The sequence below is a fragment of the Borostomias antarcticus genome, assembly GCF_949987555.1.
Source record: "Borostomias antarcticus genome assembly, chromosome: 28".
Classification (NCBI taxonomy): domain Eukaryota; kingdom Metazoa; phylum Chordata; class Actinopteri; order Stomiiformes; family Stomiidae; genus Borostomias; species Borostomias antarcticus.
This window is the reverse complement of record NC_140261.1, coordinates 1,382,571-1,406,195: the sequence shown is the minus strand read 5'-3', so window position 1 is coordinate 1,406,195 and position 23,625 is coordinate 1,382,571. Positions and strand designations below refer to the sequence as shown.

Genomic DNA, 23,625 nt, shown 5'->3' with positions numbered 1-23,625 from the left:
GTCATGATCGGTCAGTGACACAGACTGAGGAAAGAAGACATGGGACACTCCTTCACTCCCTTAACTAAACTGATTTGATTATCCGTTCTAAGCAGTCCTGTACTGATCAATACTTTGATTTTGCATATCAATTCATTGGCAGGGAATCCTGTAAATGATATTGGCATCTGGTGCAATCCATTGCAGTTGCCACCTCTGAAATCAGCCCCATTGGCACAAATGCATGAAATGGCTTCTGCAATCACGCTTAGCTATTTGCTTGACTGAATTAATTTCCCCGAGTGCTGGCTGGCTTGGATATGCATGTTAAGATGAGGAAAGAGAACACACACACGCACGCACGCACACATACACACACACACATACTCCTCCTGAGTTAATTACCATCAGTGAAGGAGTCAATATCTGAAGCATACACTCTCACACTCCACTTAACTACACATGACAGCAGGCAGGATAGGAAAGCAAGAACATGGGGCTTCCACCGGAACCATGTCAATAATGATGATGACTATGGATGTGGAGGGAGGAGGAGGAGGGTCATGGTGGTTTAACAGGAAATTATGAGAGAAAAAGGAACAAGAGGATATGGCACAATGAGATGGTTATCGCTTAGCCATGTAGATCCTTTTTTCTTATTTTCTCAGAGGTGTTGACATGCGAGCGCATGCACATTTTGGTCTGACGATTGCATTGCTGTCATCTCATCATGGTCATGTAATCCGGACTGCACCACACAAGCTATCCTTCGCCACATGAGTCTACACACTAGCTTTGAGGAGTAGGACTACCTCTGTAAGATCCAGCCACAAAAAAACATGTCTTAAAATCCAGATAGAATAGGTGGGTGCAATTCCATTGTGTGGATGATGATCATTTGTGTGGGCTCTGAGAAAGCATTGTGTCATATTTTGGAGTTAATTCCATGTCAGGGAAAACAACTAAATATAGGCATTAGTCATGGCGCTATCAGGTTTAGCTGAAATTGGGAATCCCAACAGACAAATAGTGTGGAAACTGTGTGTAGGTAGGTATAGTGGGTAGTCTAAGTGTTTTGGAAGAAAACATGCAATAGCCTAATTGAAGTGACTATAACCTACACAGTTGAATTGATAAGAGATGCTATTCATGGGGTAGCCTTTAACCATTTGCTGTATATAGCTTTATTAAGCTTATCAGCATAACTTCAGCTTGAGTCTGAGGACTTCATGTGTTGGTCCATTTCAGCGTATTATGCATTTTAGTCGTCTTTGTTGACGCCACAATTTGAAAGGTGCCTGTCTATGATGACAGGTAGCCAAGCCCATCGAAAGCTTCAATTAAACAGGCAAGCTGCTAGTGGAACAAATAGACCTAGTGCATATATAATTGGGCACTTACGGGGTGCTGCACAAAGTCACGAGGTTTGTTAGGAACACCTTTCCTGTAGCTCCTCTTGAGTTTGGCTTTTGCGAGTTCAACAAAGTCATCTAAGAGTCAAGTCCGCAGGGGAACGCAAGTGAAGCCTCCTGTAATGTTGATAGTTTTCATTCTTATCGTAGGCTGTCTTGAGTGAAAGCTTTGAGCATCTGATTCATAGCATGGTTACATTCTCACTATCATTACGGCAATTTGCTGATAGCCTATGAGAGTTAGTAAAAAATAAAGGGCAGGTCTGTTATCTATCTAATGATATGTGCACGACATGGGAGATACGCACAAGAATGGAAATGCATGACAAAGGTACCACCCGGTGAATGTTTCTTGCAGTCGAAATGACTCAATTAAAACATAAAATATCCCCCAAAATAAGCTACCCCACCACCACCTGCCTTCCCACCCCCCCACCAAAAAAACAACCCGAAAAGGCACTCCACGACCGGACCGTGGTCCATCAGCAAGATATAGTGCGTTATCCCCGTATTCCCAGTAACAGACCCAGCAATCCAACACGCCCCCGCCCCTCGTCCCTTCCTTACCTTTGGAGTTGCTGAATGCGGTGTACCAGGAGAGGGAAATGAGTCCGCATAGACCGAACAATAAGACAGTTAGGAAGGTGCCATTACGGAGCCTCATCTCCGGATCCCCGGGCTCATGTCCGAACCGAGTGCAGGGGTTGCTGGGCTTTTGTATTGCTCGTTTGCACTGCTGCTTCCAAAAGGGAGAACTGCCTCTGTGCGTCTGTCTGTCGGAGCGGAGAGGGTTTGTTATTGCGAGGCTGGGTAGTAGAGACTAGGCGTTCAGAGGAGAACACACGGGGAGGGGTTGTCAGAAAGGGGAGAATGGGTTTTTTTCCCAACCCAGTCTCCTTCTCGAGTCCTCACTGAGCTGTTTTGGAGAGCAGTGTGATAGAGTGGGCGTTGGATAGGCCTAATGAGTGCAATCTAGTAGTTTCAGGTTTGTTTTCATATTCCGCTTTTTAATTGAATGGCATGTGGCCCAAAGTGGATGCGCCATCAACCATTTGGGGCTGGAGCGACCATGCGAGTGAGGAGCGATCAGAGACGATCAGAGCAATCGAGTGACGATATTAGCATATAGACACTGTCACGATTTGTTTCTTTTAAATCTCGGTTAATAAAAATACAAATAAATCATGAATGGAACCGTTAACCACCTGTCCGTATCAGGCTCGATGTGGGACTCATAGGCCTATAACACCAGATGAGAGTATGTAGGAAGGAAAAGTTCACAAGTTAACATGACAGTTAATTGGCTTGTTACATCAAGGGCAGGGGGCTGTAAGAGAACCCGCAATCAAATCTTTGTAGTCAATTAATATCTGTCTCACTGTTTGATTGTCAAGTGTAGGCTATCAATTAGAGCAAATCCTTCACATACAATATAAAAATGCTCACGGACAAATTAATGTAGCCTAGCAAGTTGCAAAAGCATGAACAGTTTCTTCAAAGGCCATATGCTGGCGGGATCTCGATTCTGGCTTCCTTGACAGTTTTTGCATCTCCAGCCTCTATCTCTAACCAACAGGCAGACAGGAGATAGGCCTACTTTTGGTGGATAAATGCTGCCATCTACTGGGGGTGAAAAGGAACTTTTCCCATGACGCATTAGTTAGTGTGTCAGATATTTTCAATGAAATTGAACTTTCGGTCACCATAGGGCAACGACCTCTTGGTCCAAATAAACCGCACTGTAGTAGGCTATTGTTTTGAATATGAACAGTCCAAGAAATGGTCTATTAGGACATAAATAGGCCTAGGTTGCATTTCGTGTCTAAAAATAAGCAAAAAATATATTTTAATGGGTGTGTGCAGTATTTTTTCAATATCTCTTGAAAATAAGCTTGTATTCACAAACCCAGCTGTAAATATTTACGTGTTTAGTATATTGTCAAAACAAAAGTAACAATTTAAGCCTGACTTTATCCATTGTTTAGATAGTAGGTACCGAAATATATGCACATTTACGCATATTTAATGAGTTATTGCCTAATTTGCACTTATGTGAGAGAAAGTGTAATACAAAAAAATAGTTATCTTGATGTGAAGATTAAACTGGTAAAAAATAATGAGAATATCTTTAAAGGAAAAAAAATCCTATCCAACTGTGTCTCCCCTTAAGTGACACAAAAAAACAATAACACTGAATACCTACATGTAGGATAACTTAAGTGAAATGTTAACTGTACTGGGCCAAAACGATTCGTTTTACACACTCATGTTTCTGGAAGCTTCGAGCGCTTTCTTCAGATTGCCAGAAAGAAAATTGTAGGCAAAGGTGAAGAAAAAAACTGTAGAAAATCACCCGATCTATGAGTCAGAATCACATGACGGGGCAAAAGCAGGAAGGACCGCCTTTTTTTATTTTTATGTATTTTTTGTTGTTGTTGTTCTCCTAAAAGCACTGCCAAGTAATTGTAGCTCTAGGGGTCAATATTTTCAGAAAAATGAGTTTGAGATAAATCTACAACTAGATGCATAAATTCCAATAGCCTATAGCCTAATATGCCATGATGCATGCTGTAGAAGGACTATGCTACTGAAATAAGGATGACCTATTTCCTTAATCTCTATTACAGCCTATTATTATTCTAAAGGCTGGATAAACATGGTGACTCAGAATGTGACCTACTGATCAACCCCCTGATCTGACATCAGAATAGGCAGTGGAGTAAAGGGCACACACACGCTATGCTCTGTTCAAAGGATTCATAACGGTTTAAAAGTAGGCCATCAGATGACTACACTGCTTGTCCCAAGACTCTTGTAGTCTCCCTGACGCTTTGGTGTAGCCTAAATCTATCCAAACTGTTGTCTGGATAACCTACTACACTATTTGTCAAGGTCCATCATTCTGGTGCGACTGATCTCAGGGAATGCCCCCGTGGAAAGAGCCTTGTCATCCCTCTGCCTTCCACTGGCGCGTCCCTGGCGCACCACCCCGTGTTTACACTGGCCTGGTCATTGCGCTTGCTTTCATAACACGGAACAGCGCGATGTCATTTGGACTTTCCCTTAAGTCACTCCAAGCCCCTGCAACTCGTGATTGGTAGGATAGCTGCTCCATAAATATTCCACATGACAATATAAGCCTTAAACGCGGAACTACCTTTACACTCGGAGAGAAGCACCGATAGGAGGTTACCAGCGGACCAGACGGGCCTTTAACATTTTAACTGCGCAACGAACCAAGATCAGTCGTTCGACTGGAAGTCGTGGAGAGACGCAATCATGTCCATGACCGTGAAAGCCTATCTGCTCGGGAAAGAACAATCCCAGAAGGAAATACGGCGCTTCGCCATCGATGAGGATGTGTCTACGAGTTTTGAGTATCTGACCAGAAAGGTTGCTGATGTCTTTTCCAACCTGCGAAATGTTACCTTCCAAATGTTCTACAAAGGTAAGGACTATCGCCTAGGCTGTATCGTTGTATGTTTGGATAGGCATATATGTTTTTAATACAACAACAAGACAGACGGATAGCCTATGGGCTGTAAGATATGTAAACTGAAGGCCCATCTGTAATTGCGCATTTACGCAGTGGGTCTTGGTGTTACCGCAGAATGAAGTGCGATGTTTCAGACTCACAGTATGATCGCGTTGATGTTTAATCTACCAAAGTTATTATAAAAAGTCAAATATTCTAAAAACTACACTGACCTGTTTCATTATAGGTTATAATAATGCCATCAACATGTAGGCGAGTGAAACTGGGTTCTCGAGTCCTTGAGCAAGTTGTTGGTTGAACTCACTCCCTAAATACCGTCCACCCGCAAAACGGTGCCTCTCCAGTGGGAGATGTGGGTTCGAATCCCAACCTGGGCATGCTGAAACGTATGGGTCACACTGGTGCCGTGACCCGGAGGCCCTGTGGTTGTGGAATGCGTTTTGGGGAGTGAGTGTAACCGAATGAAACCGGGTTCTCGTTGTTCACTCACTCTCCCAGTATGAATACCGTCCACCCGCGCCGATGTAAAGCTAGCGCTGGTTAAAACAGTGTCCTGCCTGACACAGGTTCGAATCCCACCCTGGGCATACCGAAATATATGGGTTACAAACACACAAGGCTACAAAACGCTGCATATAGTGGTCAGGATTTGGGTCACATACTGGACAGTATAAAGGATCCAAGTATCAGGTTAAAATCTGAACAATAAAGGTGGAAATTGACTCAGCAATTTGTGATTGAATTACATCTGGTTTCATCTAGAATGAACTGGAACAGTAAGTCTGAACATGAGCCAATGGCCACAACATCACTGAACACCCCTAGACCAGCGGAGTACGGTCATACAGCAGAACACGAAGGCAGCCATGATGAGCGCTCGGTCCTGCGTGGTCACAGCGAGCTCACTTTACCCGTTCAGATGAGAGGACGGTGTGTCTGACCGTGTCCGTTTACCTTTCCCCAGACGAGGACGATGACATGATCGCCTTCTCCTCCGACGATGAGCTCATGATGGGCCTTTCCTTCGTGAAGGACGGCACCTTCCGACTCTTCATCAAAGGTACGGTGGCATCGACTGTACACACACACACACCAGGCTATATCAGTTTCCTTTGATCATATCCTGATAACTTTCAACATAGAAAGACATAAACAATAAATCAACAAACAGTTATTAGAAGTAGACTACTAAGTAAACAATGAACTACTCACACACAGGAAGGGTAGATGGAAACTGTCAGAATGAGTGAGATGTGGCGTCAGAAGTGGGATTCTGACAATACTGTTGGAAAAACAGATTAAGGCGACGCTAGTAGGCTTGATCTCGAGATTTAACACATTTCCAGTTAAAGTGAATATGGACCCATCTCTAATTATTCTCTCTCCCTACAGAGAAGAAGGAGCACAGGCGTGAGTTCCCCGTCCATGCATTCCCCGGCGGTGTCCCCCCTTTTCCCTTCCCCCCTCCCCCTGGAGGACCCCACATGGGACCGCCTCACCATGGCCCCCCAATCCCCCAACACGCCGCCCCCGTGGTGCACCCCAACGTGACGTGTGACGGGTGCGAGGGTCCCATAGCTGGCACCCGCTTCAAGTGCACGGTGTGTCCCAACTACGACCTGTGCTCCCCCTGCCAGGCTCAAGGTCTCCACAAGGAGCACGCTCTCCTACCCATCTGGAACCCGCTCAACAACATGTTTGAGGTGAGACCTCCATGAAATCATAGTACAATAACTGGGCTTTAACGGAGCAGTCGCTCATAAGTTTCTATTGTTCGTTTCCTTTTTTATTTTGAGTGAACTGTCCCTTTAAGATACCGAGAGGTGGAACACTTGAGGAAAATGGTACATGACTGGTTTCTAACCGTTCTATTAACACATCCATGGTTCTAACTCCGTTCGTTCCCAGTGGTTCCCCCGCGGGAAGTGGATGCGCAAGATGAGACACTGCATGTGGGCCGGCGCTCAGAACCAGCAGCAGAACCAGGCTCAGACCCAGACCCAGGCTGGTGCTTCTGGGTCCCAGCCCACCTCCCAGCCTGGGCAGGCAGCCTCCGATGACAGCCAGACCCCCTCTGGTAAGTCCCAAGCATCGCCCCGACATGTACCGTTAGAAAAGGCCTGGGCTGATGAACGCCATAGCTTACGATGAACGTAGCGCTACGATGCCTCTGGGAAACTCAGCCCTGACCAGTTTCTGGCCTGTAATTGACACGACAGGACACCATTTATCATTAAAACGTTCCCAGTCTACATACCGCTTATTTGAGTGCATTGGTCTCCCCTCACAGGTCCAGCTCTTGCCTCCCAGGCCCAAGCCAACATGGACTACCTGAAGAACATCGGTGAGGAAGTGGCGGCCATGCTCAGCCCGCTGGGTAAGTGGCCACTCGGAATTCCCATTTTGGCTCAGGTCAGGCACAAGATGGCCACCGCGTATGAAAACATTTAAATGCATCATTTCCCTGTCTGTCCAGGCATCGACGTGGACATTGACGTGGAGCACGAGGGGCGCAGGGCCAAGGTGTCCGCCACCCCGACCCCGCCTGCGTCGGGAGGCCCCTCCAGCACCGGGAGCAACCCTGGGGAAGGGGCGCCTAAGGACCCAGGGCCCAAAGAGCCAGACATGGAGGTGAACGGGCTCAACGGCGTGGGGAGTGCCAGCGCCAAGGCCAAGGTAGGACACGGACTCGGACACGCACGTCAACAACCGGACAAACGGTACATATGACACAATAAAACGAGCACAGGGTTTACAGCGCACTAACACTCCCACTCTCTGCACCCGCAGGGTCCCAAGGACACGGGCAGCGATGAGGAATGGACCCACCTGAGCTCCAAGGAGGTGGACCCCTCCACAGGAGAGCTCCAGTCCCTCAGGGTCGGGGAGGAGGGCGCCCCAGACGCCCCGGGGTCACTCACTGCCCCTCCGTCTCAAGACCAGCTGGGCCCCACAGGCCTGCTGGAGGCCGCGCTCTACCCCCACCTTCCTCAAGGTACTGTAGCGCCACGACACCCGTTGTGATCACTTTTCCGGCAAACTGCCTCAAGTGAGCTAAACGTCGGACGGCGCCGTGGCTTAACCTTCTGGTGCACCTCTGCGTTCGCAGATGCGGACCCCAGGCTGGTGGAGTCCCTGTCTCAGATGCTCTCCATGGGCTTCCAAGACGAGGGCGGCTGGCTCACCCGCCTGCTCCACACCAAGAACTATGACATCGGGGCGGCCCTGGACACCATCCACTACTCCAAACCGCCCGGACAGCAGGAGTAGGGGGGTCCTATGAGCTCCTAAAGCCCCCTCATATCGCTGCAGCACCAATTACTGCCTTCTCTAGTCTATCGCCCCCATTCTCACTCTCTGGCAATTCCTGTTACTCAAAGAATAATAGTCAGATTTAAGCAGCAACAATAATAATAATAGTATGACTCGGCTAATTTGCTTTGTGGTTGTATTAACACTGCTGAATAAGATCCAAGATCTATATTGATGTTAACCATTCTATATTTCTGTAAACATTAACCTATGTCTAAATGTTATGTATGAAACGAGGGATACATAAAAGGGTTTAATCAGGATTGGATTCAAAAGTGGAAATAGAAATAAAAAGAAAGTGCATTTTGTTTAAAAATGTTATACATTTACTCACATAGATAATATAGGTCCAGGATATTTAGCGCTAATTGTTTCAAGTTAATTACACAAGTTACTATTCAAGGTATTCATGTAACATCACTAGACTTGTATAGAATATTACCAGACGTAATAAACGGTATTCTGTTCATTAAAGAGTTTCAGCAGAATCAGGTGAAGGGATGAGAATTATGACTAACGCTGAAATCATTTCTGTCCTGTCCCGCACAATAAAATACTTCTTCAAAGAAACTACAGTTTCATGTGGTCTTACTGAAATGAATCAAAGGTGATGAATTCTGCGTCGACCGAGTCTAGAATGTTCTTTTCAACGGAGGGAGAAAGCAAACCAAGAAAGGAACCAAGAAATGGTATGAGTTTACACAACTCTCAAAACGTGTTGTCAAAGTCCTCATCCGTGTAGAAAAGAGACCCCACGGAGAGGGAGGGGCATGGGAGCTTAGTGGGCGGGGGCTGGTGACGGACGGGTTCCTCACCCTCGCACGACGCCGTTTGGGGGGGACCCACTTCGCTGTCGGCAGCCTTCCCGAATCCACAGAGAACAGCCGACTGCAGCCTATTTAAAGTGGTCCCTACGCTCGTCCCCAGAAATCCACCATCTCCCAGCGTAGCCAATGAGGACCAAGTATCACAGCCTGGTTGTCCTGTCAGGGCCGTAGTATAATCCTCTACCTGGTACTCATGATTCCTCGTTGCACCGAATCCCTGGTGGTCCTCATCTTCCTCCTCCTCCTCTTCAGGAGAGGGAGTGGTCAGGAACTGGGCCCACCTGGAGGTCAGCGAGGCTGTAGTGTTATCAGAAGACCCAGGCTGGGAGGTTGCGGTGTTGAGCCTGTTGCGGACTGAGGCTGCGTTCAAAGGAGGTTTGTGGATGGTTGAGGTTGAAGGCGCAGGTTTGCTGGGGGCTGTGGGTGTTGCAGAAGGCCGTTTACTATAGGCTGGGACAGGTCTGAAGGGAGGAGCTAAGGCTTTGGAAGACTTCTCCGTTGGAGTGAATGAGCTGGAGCTGTTGTTTTGATGTGCTGGTGGCTGGAAATGGAAAAAAAAACAAGCGTGAATGGCAGACGGACCACATCGCTGGGCGCTTGCAGACGATCATACACTGAGCCAGGGTAGGCTACTGTGATACACTGAGCCAGGGTAGGCTACTGTGATCATCTGGGCCAGGGTAGGCTACTGTGATACACTGAGCCAGGGTAGGCTACTGTGATCATCTGGGCCAGGGTAGGCTACTGTGATACACTGAGCCAGGGTAGGCTACTGTGATCATCTGGGCCATCTATGCTGGATGTGTGGGAGTTCTTTGTTATAACTGCATGTTATACGATCATGTTATACCATCACACATATAAACACAAACAAAACTGCTTTCCTAGATCGATCTTGTATTAACTAAGATATTTGCTGAATTTCTTTTTCCTCCCATGGATTGATTGAGCTCTCACGTGCACTAATTTGTGCGTTCATGCAATGACAACTGAAACACTTCCTTATTTGACTGCTGCCCCGCACAGTCAAGGGAGTCTCCCAAATGTAATAAACACCACACAAATAAAAACAAAACTGCTTTGCTAGCTCAATCTCATATCTGCTGGGAAAATATTTTTCCCATGGACAGAAATACGAGGATGAGTCCTATTTCGGGAGGCTTCAAGCTTAAAGTTTCACTGAAGAAGGCCAGTGACCTGGAAATTTGTGAAGTGTCCCACTTTTCGGTCCGCCTGGTGTGTTTGCACGGCGTGCTGCGCATGCGCATCACAAGACATCCTTGACTGCAGTCGTCTGTGAGTGAGTGACTGCACAAAGACGTCTGTGAGTGAGTGAGTGAGTGAGTGAGTGAGTGAGTGAGTGAGTGAGTGAGTGAGTGAGTGAGTGAGTGAGTGAGTGAGTGAGTGAGTGAGTGTACTGAATTTCTAGTGTATAGACCACGGCTCGCGACTCCCTCACTGCGCAGTGGTAAAAAAAAAATGATAAAGAAGGCATATTAACATCAAAGTGGTCTAATTAAATTAAATCTAGTGTACATTTCCACGTTGCAGCACCTATGATGGTGAGTCAAAAAGCATGTGATCAGTGCTTACCTTGGAAGACCTCCCAACAGCCCTCCAACTGTCTAGGAAAGTATCCTCTTCTCCACTCTGATAAGCGTTCCCTCCTTCCCAATCTCCCCCAACCCTCTTCCTCTTCCTGTGGGGTAGGTCAAACATTAAAACACTTGTGATATGGCAAGGTATCGGACTGTTTATGAAGGAATGAACATAAAGAGACCTGCAGTAGTACTCAGTAAGATTATATGCATCATAAATGGTACACACACACACACACACACACACACACACAAAATGGTAGCGCGTCACCTTACAGCTTGTGCACAAACAGGCATGGCAAGATAATTAGCGTGCCATGAGTCACCAACATCACCTGACATTTCTAAGGCCAGGACGCTGGTTTCTAACCATGTGAACATCACCTGACATTTCTGAAGCCAGGATGCTGGTTTCATCACCTGACATTTCTGAAGCCAGGACGCTGGTCTCTGACCATGTGAATGTCCTCGTCCTCCTCCTCTTCAGGTGGGTCCACATCACTTTGTTTCTGTAGGTACTTACTCCAACGACTGCCCTGTGTTTCTGCCACCTGTCGTGCAGAAACATAAGTCATATTACACCGTCACAATGCGGAAACAACACCTCCGTCTTATCTAGCGCTGTGTTTATTAAGCGATGAGTGACCGTGGCTCTGCCGGCATCCTGGCCATCATATCCCTGGGCGGCGTCTTCCAGCTCGTCGTCCTCAGCTCTGGCGTCTGCCTCCTCCCTGCTCCACACACACACACACACACACACACACACACACACACACACACACACACACACACACACACACACACACACACACACACACACACACACACACACACACACGATCAGTCCTCTCCCTCACCTCCACCATTAATATATCCTCTCTGGTGGCAAGGTCATGAACACACAAGTCGGCATCAATGACCAGCTATGACGCCTGGCAGTTCTGGTGTATTTGACATCTAGTTGGTTATATAGAGTTACTCGCAACATGGGCATAGAAGTCCTCTCACTGACTTATTCAAATGCTTCTATGCACCGGCTTACAGGAGTGACGACACAGGACAAACACAAGCTACACTCACACAACAACATACAGGAGTGAGAACACAAGCCACACATGCTTGCTGCCTACTAGTCAAATAATGAATGCAATGCAATGGAACAGGGGTGCAGTGAGATGTTCTCTGTAACTGGGTGGAGTACAAATATGATTTTTTTTTTTCCCCCCAAGCCTGTCATGTAGGAATTGTACCATCGTGACCAAACTTTCTGGTTCTGCTCCTCGAGCATTTCTCCACGCCTGGTGTTGAGTTTCTGAACATGACGTCGGCAGTCTGAACCAGAACCATGCCCGAACACCTGCAATTACACATTTATATGACAAGGATTTATGTCCTTGTCTTGTGTCTTAAATGTAGTTTCATTTTGTGTCTCTGCAGTCCCTTGTTTTTGTTTGTCTCTTTTTGTACCCGGGCTGCGCCCCGGGCTGATGTAACAGTTGGTTGGGGGCGCATTATAAATAAAAATAACATAACATAACATAACATCACAGATGGGTCGGACTCATCACAAGGTCTAGGCTAGGGAAAGCTTTCTCTAGCTAACATTCAGCACTATTTAGACTATATAATGTGAGCTGGCTAGTAAAAGTAAATGACCTTGATAATAGACTGCTTCTCTCCACACATCTTGCAGTTCCATTTTGGGCTTTTCTTCACCTGCATGCAGGTGAAAGGTCAAAGACAGGCAGGCTTCTAGCACTAACAAGCTAATATAGCTACCCTTAGCACTAACTGGCTCAGTAGCTTAACTATATTAGCTTATATGCTAAAATGTTCATAGTTAACATTTAGAATGATAAATAGATAAACGAGTTAATAGTTACGCTAGTTACGTAAGCTACGCTAGTTACGTTTGCTACACAACATACCTGGTGCACTTGAAATGCCTCACAAGAGTAGCATTTCAGGACATGGAATTCCTGCACCATATTTGGTTTAAAATAATATATATAGATAATAATAAACCAACAGTTATGTTCACTGTTCACTTGAGCTACGAGGCATCGAACTGCGTTGCGTTTTCCCGGGGTGGTTTTGAAATGGAGCTGGATCACATGAGCTGGATCATGAAACTAATACATCCGGTTCATGGAAAGAAGGAATTTCAAAATAAAGGTCACGCAAACAAATGTAGGCTACTTTTTGTTTTGTTGTTAATATTTTATTGTGAAAACCGTTAAAAAGCACTTTGTCTCCCCCCCAAAATAAAAATTACAATACAATTGATTTAAACAAGAAAGAAATATAGGTTTATAGTGGGTTACTAACTTAACAGTTTTTTGTGGCGTAGAGGAGTGTCTTTGTACAAGAGTGGAACAAATATATATCTTGAAGTGGGACTGGTGTAAACAGCGCCACCCTGTGGCAAGATTGGAACAGTACATGGAGGCAAAACCTGCTGGCAGGAACATACAACAGCAGGTAACATAAATGTTGTGTCCTACAGCTCAAGGCATACATGAACATACCATTAAATAAAATCTAGCATGCTATCCAAGATCTGTAAAAGAGAATGCCTCATGGGACTTGAGTACAGTCTTCAGAACACAGAGTAGAAGTTCACACTAATAAAAACACCCTACGCCTCTGTTCAGATTTTACTCCACTGTCTGTTTGAACATGACCAGTTTGTTACTGCATACTTCCATAAGAGACAGTGCTGTATCTTACATCCATGTGGCTCCATGCTAACGTCTCTGTCTGTGTCCCTGTGGTCAGTCAGTCTATACCCCCATCAGTCTGTCTGTCTCTTTTCTGTCCTTCTCTTGCGTAGTTGGTCCATATGCCTGGTAGACTACACCAGAAACCACACATAGCCTACAGTACACACAGATAATGTCACCATAACTTTCAAAGGGCTAGCAGCGACTCCTGGATAACAGATTTGATCATCTTCATGGGTCAGTGTCAGTAACAAGTCTGGTTGTTTTGGTAAAGTGTGTCCCAGACTGACAGTGGGAGACTGTGGAATGAGGCGTGATGGTAGGAGAAACATTAGGGAACTTCAACAGCTACGGTTCACAGTTTCACTAAAACCAATCTGAGGAGATGCATGCCGTTTTGATTGGTTAATTGTTGGGGAGTATAAATCAGCAGCCTAATAATGTGAGTATTGTGCGTATTGTTTCGTTGAACCATAAACAATGAATCACCCAAAAAATATATCAAACGTATTAGGCTAAATTAAATACGAAACTAACCTATATTGTTCATCTTTAAACATGGCTATTTTTTCCAATAATTGGCAAATGTGTAGCCTATGTCCTGATATCGGACAGAATCTACAAATCCGCCCATCGAGACTGACTCAGTCAACTTCAACAGGCGGATTTGTCTCTCCCCGTCTGATCAGACATATTATGTAGCCTAGGGAACTTTCACTTTTAGAACTCAGACCCAGGATAACCCCTGGGTTCATTCAGACCCAGGATAACCCCTGGGTTCATTCGACCTGCGCCTCACCAACTATGAATTGTCCAAAAGTCCTCCTGTCCAAAAGTCGAGGCCACCTGCGTTTGATTATTTACCAAATCATCTACAGCTCGCAGTCCCGACAGAGGAATATTTAAAACACGTCGAGAGGTGAGTTACAAAATTGTATTAAATCAAATCAAATATTCTCCAATACATGCTACGCTATAGCCTACAGTTATCATTTAGGCTACTTTAACCATAAGCCTAATTCATGTCATTAATAACAGCAATTAGTCATCAGACTCTCATCATGAATTAAGATATTGATCTGTTGATTTATCCTGGTTGTATGTCAGCAAATACCCTCATTTTACTTCCATTATCTCACACGTTCCCGTTTTTGCAAGTCACTGTCGAAGTGACAAAAGGAGAACAGATGCTGACGTTGAAATTAACCATCAAGCTGCCTCGACTAGAACAATAAACGCTCACTGCAATTCCCATGTTCCTCACTGCTGTGCGTAAACCTCAAACTGCACCCTACCCACTGGGTACATGAGTTACTGACCAATCTACTTGACAATTTGTGATAGCTTGTCTTTTACAATTCGTGATAGCTTGTCTTTTACATGAACCAGCTAGTTGAAGTGACAGAATGACAATGAGGCCAGCAGCAGGGACATGTCTGGCTGATAAGATTTAAAGCAGATGAGGTTTATGGTACAATGCCCTGCATGTTATGGGTGGGTGTTAGATAAACATCATTAGCTTGTTGCAACAGCAAGTCCATTGCCTCATTCCGGCTTGATTCATGTCCTTTATCTTTACTGGTAGTGTGTCATTGTTCTGTATGCTGTGTGTAATCAGATCCTCTCATGTCCAGTGAATCAACGCAAGCCCACTGTAGATAGGCCTACTCGTATGTGAGAGGGTGACTTGAACTGACTTCTCGTCTTCCAGTGACGTCAATTGACCTTATTCCCTGGTTGGTAACTGGACTCTTGTTCCATTTAGGCGGGTTAACAACAGACTGTCATGTTTTTCAGGTGATAGCCATGTTCTGAATTATGTCTTGTAAATTGACGGCATGGAAACCCGCCCCTCTAGAAAAATACATATAACATTGCTCACCTATCACACTACATACTCTGTACATATACTCACACACGATCTGTATATAGTGTGGAAATTGCATTTGTGCCTCCCTTTTTTTATCTGTTTATCATATTTTCTATATTCCACTGTATTTTGTTTGCGCTGTAATTCAATCTTGAATTTTGAATCTTGAATTATACAGCATAGGGGATATCAGATCTTGGTTAATGTGATATCAACATCGCTGCAGTACAATCCAGCTCTATTAATAGCAGCATAACAGCATTTGGACCGTGTTGTGTTTTATATCTCTGCAGGACTGAGAGAGACCTCCACACCACCACCTCCAGTCTCTCTGTGACAGAACGATCCTCTCTGACCTCCAGCATGGACTCCAGACAGGGGGATATACCAGGTAAGGATACCTGTGACTTTAAATACAATTCCCCATAGGTGTTATGTGTTGACACAAACTTGTTTTTTACTGTGACCGAACTGTAAGACGACACTCCTCACCTTTCAAGCGTACCTGCATGCATAACACTGTTCAACGAAGCAAGAAGAAAACAATGAAATGAAGCTATACGTAACATAGTTGACCTTACACATTATGTATTTGGATCAAACAATTATAGTCTAGGTATAGATCTTTGGTTTAGGTTAGAAATCACCATTCTTGAATCATGCCCCTCCTGTCCTTCTGATGGTCCTTTGACCTTTGAACCTGCAGCACTGGAGTCAGAAGGGTCCTCTGGCCTGTTTGGTGCAATCGGGATGACCAGGCGCACCTTCAGCTATGACGAGAACCTGGACGCCCCCATGCACTCCCCGCCCTCCGACATGAGTGTCAACATCCTGTGGAAGGATCCCGTCATCCCCAAGAGGAGGTTCAACATCACAGAGGTACTGCTTCCTGTCCTGGTCTTCTTGCGTTGCAGATATGGTCACTGGACACAGGGGGCGGCTGTAGCTCAGTTGGTAGAGCGGGTCGTTCAGTGATCGAAGGGTCGGTGGTTCGAATCCCAGCTCCAACTGTTTTATAAGGACACACACCATGGTTTTATAAGGTGTATCTAACTCTGTGAACTCCATTTACTCTTAGGAATGTGACAGTGGAAATCCTATGGTCCAGCTTAGTCAAATGGAGGTGGCTGCAGCAGCCAAGCCTGCTGTCCCAGTGGTCAAGGCCAAAGCCTGCTCCCTTATGAACACTCTCATGCTCAGTAAGTGGACAAAGATGAAACCTAGACTGTCAACATGACAGCTAACCTTGTATCAGTGTTGTGTATATACAATGGGTCGTTCTGACCAAGCAATCTTATTGTTAAGAGACATTGTACTGTATATTCATATACCACAGAAGAAGCCTCAGTCTTTGAGATATTACTGTGCCACATGATAGGTAGATATTTCTATCCATGTGTGATACCCTTTGTTGAGAGTAGCAGCATCCCCAAAACCCATCTGATACATTGCAAACGTTTTGTGTTGACATTCTCGGATGTTCCCTAGCAACAGTGTTTAACAGACTGTCTGAACATTGCACCAGTGAGTGACGCACTACGTGTTTCTGTGGTCTGTCTGCTGCTGCTGAAGTGCTACGTCTCTTACTTTTCTCGCTGTGCACTATACACACAAAATAAACTGCAAAATGAATGAATGACTCTGTGTTGAACCCTGTAGAGCACACCCAGGAGAGCTTGCAGAGGTTTGAGCACCAGGCAGGGTTGACAGACGAAAGCTACACCCCCCACAAGGGTCTCTCTACGGCGGACATCCACTTCCATCGCCGGGCTGAGGTACCTGTATGTAGCAGGGGACTGGGTGAACCTTCCATCATTATATTCCCCTATAAGACAGGGACATGGCATTGGTGCCATTATACTGTACGATTACCGAAACACAGACTGGGTGGTAAAACGTGTAGTAGTCACACACACAAACCTATTACTGAACGGGCCTACGGGGCCCAAGAGCTCAGGGGGCCCTTTGCATTTCTTGGCACATAGTCAAAAGGCTTAGTCATTCATTCAATAACAGAGCCTCAAAAATTCTGCTGAAAAACTGAAGCAATAGCCTAAACATTCACTTCGAAGACGTCACAAGTAAGAAATCATCATGATACCTGTAGTTTTTAAGTGAGTGTTTATAGTACTTTAGAGGGGCTGAGTACTCCATGCATTATGGGCCCTTCAACTCTTTTGGGAAGAAATACAAAAAGCAGGTCCTCCCCACAGAGTTGAGGTCCCTCGAGTCAAAAATGACAATTTTGATAAATGAAATGGGTGGGGGGCCCGTTACGTGTCTGCGCCCAGGGGGGCTCATCATTTTATAATCCGTCTGTGGTCACACACACGTCTTGCTGGGGTGCATGGCCAACAAATGCTGAACAAGCTGAAGACCATAGTGAGGAGAGAGGATTGTGTTACCTGAGTTCATGTTGAACCAATTGTGTCTGTCATAATACACCTGAGAATATGCTGAAATAGATTTGCTTTGGTTTGGCAAAAAACAGGGGCATCTGTAAACAGTGCAGAAATGGCTTGTGCAGAGTTGCCTGTGTGTGTGTGTGTGTGTGTGTGTGTGTGTGTCTACGTGCGAAAGGTGGGCATTTGTTGTCCTGTGATTGAATGGCTAAGTTAGCCTGCGTTCCAAGTCCAGATGTCTCTCTCCCCACACACCCCCTTTAGAAGCCAATGAGACCACGTAAAAAAAAAGTAGTATATTTGATCTGAATGTTGGGCTAAAAGGCGTATGTTTGGTCTTACTCCGTGACCTCATGGTCAAGGGTCCAGTTTGTGAGGCTGCATTTTTGTTCAAAGTTCGTTGAAACTTTTGTGTTTTTGCCCAAAAGAGAGAGGTAGTTCTTATGTGTGTGATTTTTGCTGCAGCCACCGTCTTTTCTATTTGTTCCTACTATAATTTACGTCAGCGCATAGAACTGGAATGGTATTGACACAGGTAAACAAATTACATAATCCTATTTTTCCATGTTTGTTCTAGATGTGGGTGTAGTGTGTGCGCCATGGTGCAATGAGCCAAGCCTCCCTATTTGACACATTCGACCAATCACAGAGCTCCTAACAAAGGGAACATCCCAAGCCTCCCTATTTGACACATTCGACCAATCACAGAGCTCCTAACAAAGGGAACATCCTCAGGCTATCTTTCTTGTTTCGTACACGTTGTACTCCTCTTTTATTTGTCTCGAAAACTTGAAAAATAACGAAAATGGATAAAACGAGAAAGTGGATTGAACCTGAGAGTCAAAGAAACGTTCTGATGAAAAGGTAAAAAAAATTGAATTCATGGTTAAACTATCGATAACAAAATATTGTTTATGAGCCGTTGGCCTTTAACGTTACCAGGCCAACAGCACAGGCTAGGTTAGCATTAGCCTGTTAGCCTGTTAGCTATTAGCCCGTTAGCTATTAGCCCGTTAGCTATTAGCCCGTTAGCATTAGCCCGTTAGCATTAGCCCGTTAGCATTAGCCCGTTAGCATTAGCCCGTTAGCTATTAGCCTGTTAGCTATTAGCCCGTTAGCATTAGCCCGTTAGCATTAGCCCGTTAGCATTAGCCCGTTAGCATTAGCCCGTACTTGTATTATGACCATGCAGGCCCAGGAATAATTATCCCCTAAATTGTCTAGCCGGGTCGAACTTTAGCACTTGAATTAATAAGGAAATCACCAGCTAGTTTAAAAAATCTTCTCTATCTATATCTAATCAACCGTTATTGCTTTAGCTGCCGTTAGCTAGCCGCTAGCATCCGCACGAGCCCAGAACCTGCCAGCGCGAGCCTGTGTTCCGAAAAACTACACCTCCCAACCGACCCAGCACAATAATGTTATATATTATATCTCTTTTCTGCATGCAAATGGGCAGATTGATACCCGTGCCCATTCAGCAGTAATGAAATTGGGCTGCGAAGAGAAGAATAATGACAGACTAGCACTAAAAGGTGAACTAAAAAGCCTCTATTCCGTCTCCTATTACCATTATTAACACTTATAACCTTGTATTTTTAAACACCACTCAATAAGTCCTCCTCCAAGCCCCTATTCCGTCCCCTATTACCATTATTAACACTTATAACCTTGTATTTGTGTCACAGTCGGCTGTTAGCGTAGCTACTTTGCTAGTTTGGTAGTTTAGCTGTTGATACCCACTAAATGTTGGCTAATTACATAATCTAGAGATCCGTTACTCAGGATTGCGTTCATGATATCATACTGAGTAATGTTATATTCCAGGGCCTTCAATCCGAAAAACGGTCAGTTTTCCTACTGTTTGTGCTTTAACCCACCAGCAGATTCAACACACCACCTGATCCGTCTCTATAAACTACTTTGACCCCTGACCCTGTTTAGAGTTGGTTTTAAAATGCGTTTTGGACCCCAGCAAACACGCAACGTCAGGGAGACGTTCAGATCACGTCTTAATAACGTCCGTGGGTCCTGAACCCCGTGTGTTCGTCTGCTGGACCCCTCAATATTCACACGTCTGGCTTGGACCCCTCTAAGACGTCTGTGGACGTGCAGAACGGGTTCAATATCTGAACGTCTAAAAAAACATTCATTCTGGCTCCTAATTGGATGTCTTTGGACGTCTGAAAAAGACAGAAAAGACATCTAAAAGACGTTTTTTAGACGTGTCTTTGCTCAGTGGGACGACCAGATCACAAGGGAACAGCGAGACACATCATTGTTTACACACATACTGACTGTCTATCATGTTCTATTAATACATACATGATCATGCGACTCCACTGTGCCCAGCTGACCGCTTGTGTTCGTATATAGTGACCATAGTAACTCACTCACTCCTGCCTGCGTGTTACACAGCTGTTCCATGTAAACAAATAATCAATAATCAATAATCAGTCGGTTTGACTTCGAGCAGATTCAAAAAAGTGCGCATGAAACTCTATTATCTATTCTATTAATACATCCATGGCATGAACGCAACCGAAGATTTTTGCAGAACTATGTACATAGTAGGTCTATTCCAACTGTTTCGATTGATTAGACATGTGTTTTTATTTATAATATCAAGTGATGGGAAGCAAAGCCAATTCTGAGGTCAACTCTTACTCAATTGGTCAATCCTTTTATTTTCATCAACCTAAATCTCTCACTTGCAGTAGGGCTGTATATCATCTTGGATTTCGCGATACGATACGCATCACGATACACAGGTCACGATTCGATACGTATCACGATACAGAGGTCACGATACAATACGATACGATACGATACGTATTGCGATACACACATCATTTACTGAAAGATTTTAAGTGTTCAAGACTGAAAACTGAATGGCTCAAATGCACTATATAGATAACTCAAACTCAATGACTGGACAGAGAGCTAGCTAATAAATATTTTACACTTGATATCCATGCTTTTTAAACTGTCAACATTGTAGTATTTATGGTTTTTCAAAATTATTTATATGTATGCTTTTTTAACTTAATATTGTAGAATATGCTTTTTAAACTGGATTTAAAAATTTAAATCAAAAAAAAAAAAAAAAGATTTTTTTTTTTTTTTTTTAATTTTACAGCGCCCGGCTGTATCGATACTCCGGGCTGAAAGATCGATACAGTATCGCGAGACTACGTACCGCGATGCATAGTTGTATCGATACAGTCCTACAGCCCTAACTTGCAGGGGTCATTCAGATTTAGGGGCACCGAATTATGGAATGGTTTTTCCCACCTGGCAAAAAAAAATCTTCCTCTATAAAATGCTTTAAAGGAGGAATGCTTTGGACTTCTGTTTGACCCTTGCTGGTCTGTCAATTATTTACTGTGTGTGTGCGTGCACACGTGCGCATGTGTGTTTATGGGTGCAGATGTGTGTCAGTGAGCGTCGGCGTGCGTATGTGCCTGGGTGGGATAGAAAAAGACAAACGCATGCCTTCTCATGTTTTGCAGACTTGACAACACTGAACATCACATGCCTAACGTCGAGTCCGTTTCCTCCTCTCTCTCTCCGTCTCTGCAGAAGTTGAGAATGCCCAGCGGGGACCATCAGGAGGAAAAGCTTACGTCATCAGCTCAATCCACCCCCTCCATCACCCCCACGGGCACCCCGAGCGGCACCCCCAGCGCCAGCCCCCACGCCTCTCCATCACCCAACCGCAGGTGAGCGCCAGAAACACACCGCCGACAATAACGAGATCCAGGAGACACCGGCTGTTAAGCGCAGTATGCCTTGGTCTATATTGCTTGTCGTATGTCTAGGTTCAGATCAAGGCCTCAAAGGTAGTTTAGTCGATCCTCAAATCGAATTCTAGAAGTCACTTCCTCAGAATGAGTAAACCACTCGTACACTTTAGGACCGCCCGCTACATTTCCAAAGGGGGTTCCCTAGGTTGAAACGGGACGTCTCGTCTGTCCCCCTCTGGTATATAGGAGCTGGTTCAGCCTGAGTCCTGCGCCCTTTCCCGCCACCCCGGAACTGGACAGCGCCAGTCCTGAAGCAGACATGGGAGGAAACGAGGGAGGAGGAGGAGTGGGCGGGGAGAGGTGGAGCTTCTTTGGAACGCGGCCAGTAGTGCAGAAGTCCTCGACAGACCCCGGGTCCGAGACCAGCCCAGGTGAGAACAGAATCAAGCAAAAAACGCTGTATATGCTGTTTAAATAGGGCACAACTGAGAGTGCACATGGAGTTATGTTTTGTTTTCTGAATTATCTTTTGAAATCAGAACTTTAGACTTTTGGTTGCCTCCAGAGACTTGTTGTTCTCATGGTATCATTCTCTCTCTCTCTCTCTCTTTTTCTCTCTCTCTATCGGTCTCTCTCTCTCTCTCTCTCTCTCTCTCTCTCTCTCTCGGTCTCTCTCTCTCTCTCTCTCTCTCTCTCTCTCTCTCTCTGCAGGCTTCACACTGCAGTCTTACTTCGGCCTTCCCAAGTCCACCACCATGGATGCCATTAAGACCCAGGTCGACCTCAAGGTGGACGACCCTGCCAACTTCAAGCCCCCCAAGATCGAGCTAACCCACATCGAGGCCAATAGACCCCTCCCTCGGCCGCACAAACTCAAACCCCGGGACATGAATGTCCTAACGCCCTCTGGTTTCTGATCCCAGACCTACCTTCCCCTCCCCGGGCCGCCGGGCCGCCTCCCTCTCGGGTCAGTAGCAGCCGGTCTACTTCCTGGCCTCCTCCCCTCCTCTGTCTCCTCGGCCTCCCGCTCCTAACACAGAGATGGAGAAGACTAACCCTTCACCCCCGCCCCAACAACGACCTCCCACCCTGGCCTGCTCCACTTCCCCCACCTCCTAGTGAAGCGACCTGTAGACTTCTCTCTCTTTCACTCTAGCGCCCCCCCCCTACCCCATCTCCAGCCCCTTGGTCTGATTAAATCCCGACATGGAGCATTACCAAGCATCACACCTCGAGGGCTCTTCTGATTCTGTTGTCTTCCGTTTGGCCTCTGGATGCTACTTGTCTGCCTGTGGTGGGGTGAGACAGAAGCGGTTCTGAAGTCTCGTAGGGTCCCCCACATTGGAAAGCACATTGTAACCCTCTTCCCCTCTGCCAAAACAATGCATAGCACAGCACACGCCACACACCATCATACCCCAACCCCTCTGTGTGGACAAGCGATCTGGCTGCTTATCTAAGTCAACTGTGTTTTTGTTTATGTGCTTCCAGAATGTTGTTGATTTTGAAGACAATGTGATCTTACTGACATTGTGCCTATAAGCTTTCAGACTGTTTGCATCTGGTTACTCCTTTATTTTATTTTGTATTTGAAAGAAAAATAGTATTACCTAGCTAAACTAGGTTAAGTTAATGGGTTGATGATGAGTGAGTGGCTTTTGATAACCTGGAATGAATTGAGGTGTCTTCAATGGCATTCACATTATTGCTCTGCTTTAAAATAATATTGTTAAATCTGTTTTTTTTGTCATGTAGCCTATGTTTCCATATCATACCACTGTGATGCTACAAGAATATATTGGGAAAAATCCCTAAGGCATTCAAGTGGTCGTTTGAGCTGTTTATTTAGATACCTTTTCACTTGAGCATCAATACCTTGTTTTGCAAAATGTTAATGATTTCCAGTCATTTAATTGCACAAATGATTCTGCTTTTCTCATTGACTTTGACTATAGCTGTAAATAAACTAGCTACTCTGAAGTCTTGTTGTCTGACTTGTTGAGTCTGACTTGTTTATGTATGGAGCAGAACCACTCCAAACACCCAGGGCTCTGTTCTGCTCATGCACATCTCTAAAGGCTATTGGTGAAAATCGAGCACAACACAAAAGGCATACTTGTCAAAGTGTGGAAGTGGAGGTGTGATTTGGAGCAGGTGTGCCTTTCTCAAGCCAATCAGGTGTGCCATAGTATAAAAAAACAGGTGAGAATGGATGAATTAGCATAGAGTTGTAGAGGAAAAGAAGCAAATGCTTTACGCA

At 45.2% G+C, this 23,625-nt stretch overlaps 3 protein-coding genes across 3 annotated transcripts in view; 2 read left to right on the top strand and 1 right to left on the bottom strand.

The window, feature by feature from the left end:
* Nucleotides 1-2,153, bottom strand: part of mgat4b (alpha-1,3-mannosyl-glycoprotein 4-beta-N-acetylglucosaminyltransferase B) — an 83,563-nt gene extending 81,410 nt beyond the window's left edge. Inside the window, 1 exon segment of the mRNA XM_084459351.1 lies at nucleotides 1,959-2,153. Within this exon segment, the coding sequence (XP_084315477.1) occupies nucleotides 1,959-2,055 (97 nt within the window). The 5' untranslated portion in view covers nucleotides 2,056-2,153.
* Nucleotides 2,154-4,412: 2,259 nt separating this feature from the next.
* Nucleotides 4,413-8,748, top strand: sqstm1 (sequestosome 1). Its single transcript, XM_084459445.1, has 8 exons — nucleotides 4,413-4,839; nucleotides 5,852-5,947; nucleotides 6,280-6,590; nucleotides 6,796-6,964; nucleotides 7,178-7,264; nucleotides 7,364-7,563; nucleotides 7,678-7,882; nucleotides 7,997-8,748. Exons 1-8 carry the CDS (start codon nucleotides 4,671-4,673, stop codon nucleotides 8,155-8,157), a joined length of 1,398 nt encoding a protein of 465 aa, XP_084315571.1. The 5' UTR covers nucleotides 4,413-4,670; the 3' UTR covers nucleotides 8,158-8,748.
* Nucleotides 8,749-14,103: 5,355 nt separating this feature from the next.
* LOC311326593 (glutamine--fructose-6-phosphate aminotransferase [isomerizing] 2-like) overlaps nucleotides 14,104-23,625 on the top strand; it is a 42,850-nt gene continuing 33,328 nt past the window's right edge. The window contains exons 1-7 of the mRNA XM_084459524.1: nucleotides 14,104-14,266; nucleotides 15,511-15,608; nucleotides 15,924-16,096; nucleotides 16,296-16,416; nucleotides 16,877-16,998; nucleotides 21,202-21,341; nucleotides 21,612-21,796. Of these exons, the coding sequence (XP_084315650.1) occupies nucleotides 15,581-15,608; nucleotides 15,924-16,096; nucleotides 16,296-16,416; nucleotides 16,877-16,998; nucleotides 21,202-21,341; nucleotides 21,612-21,796 (769 nt within the window). The 5' untranslated portion in view covers nucleotides 14,104-14,266; nucleotides 15,511-15,580. The remainder of the gene's footprint in view (nucleotides 14,267-15,510; nucleotides 15,609-15,923; nucleotides 16,097-16,295; nucleotides 16,417-16,876; nucleotides 16,999-21,201; nucleotides 21,342-21,611; nucleotides 21,797-23,625) is intronic.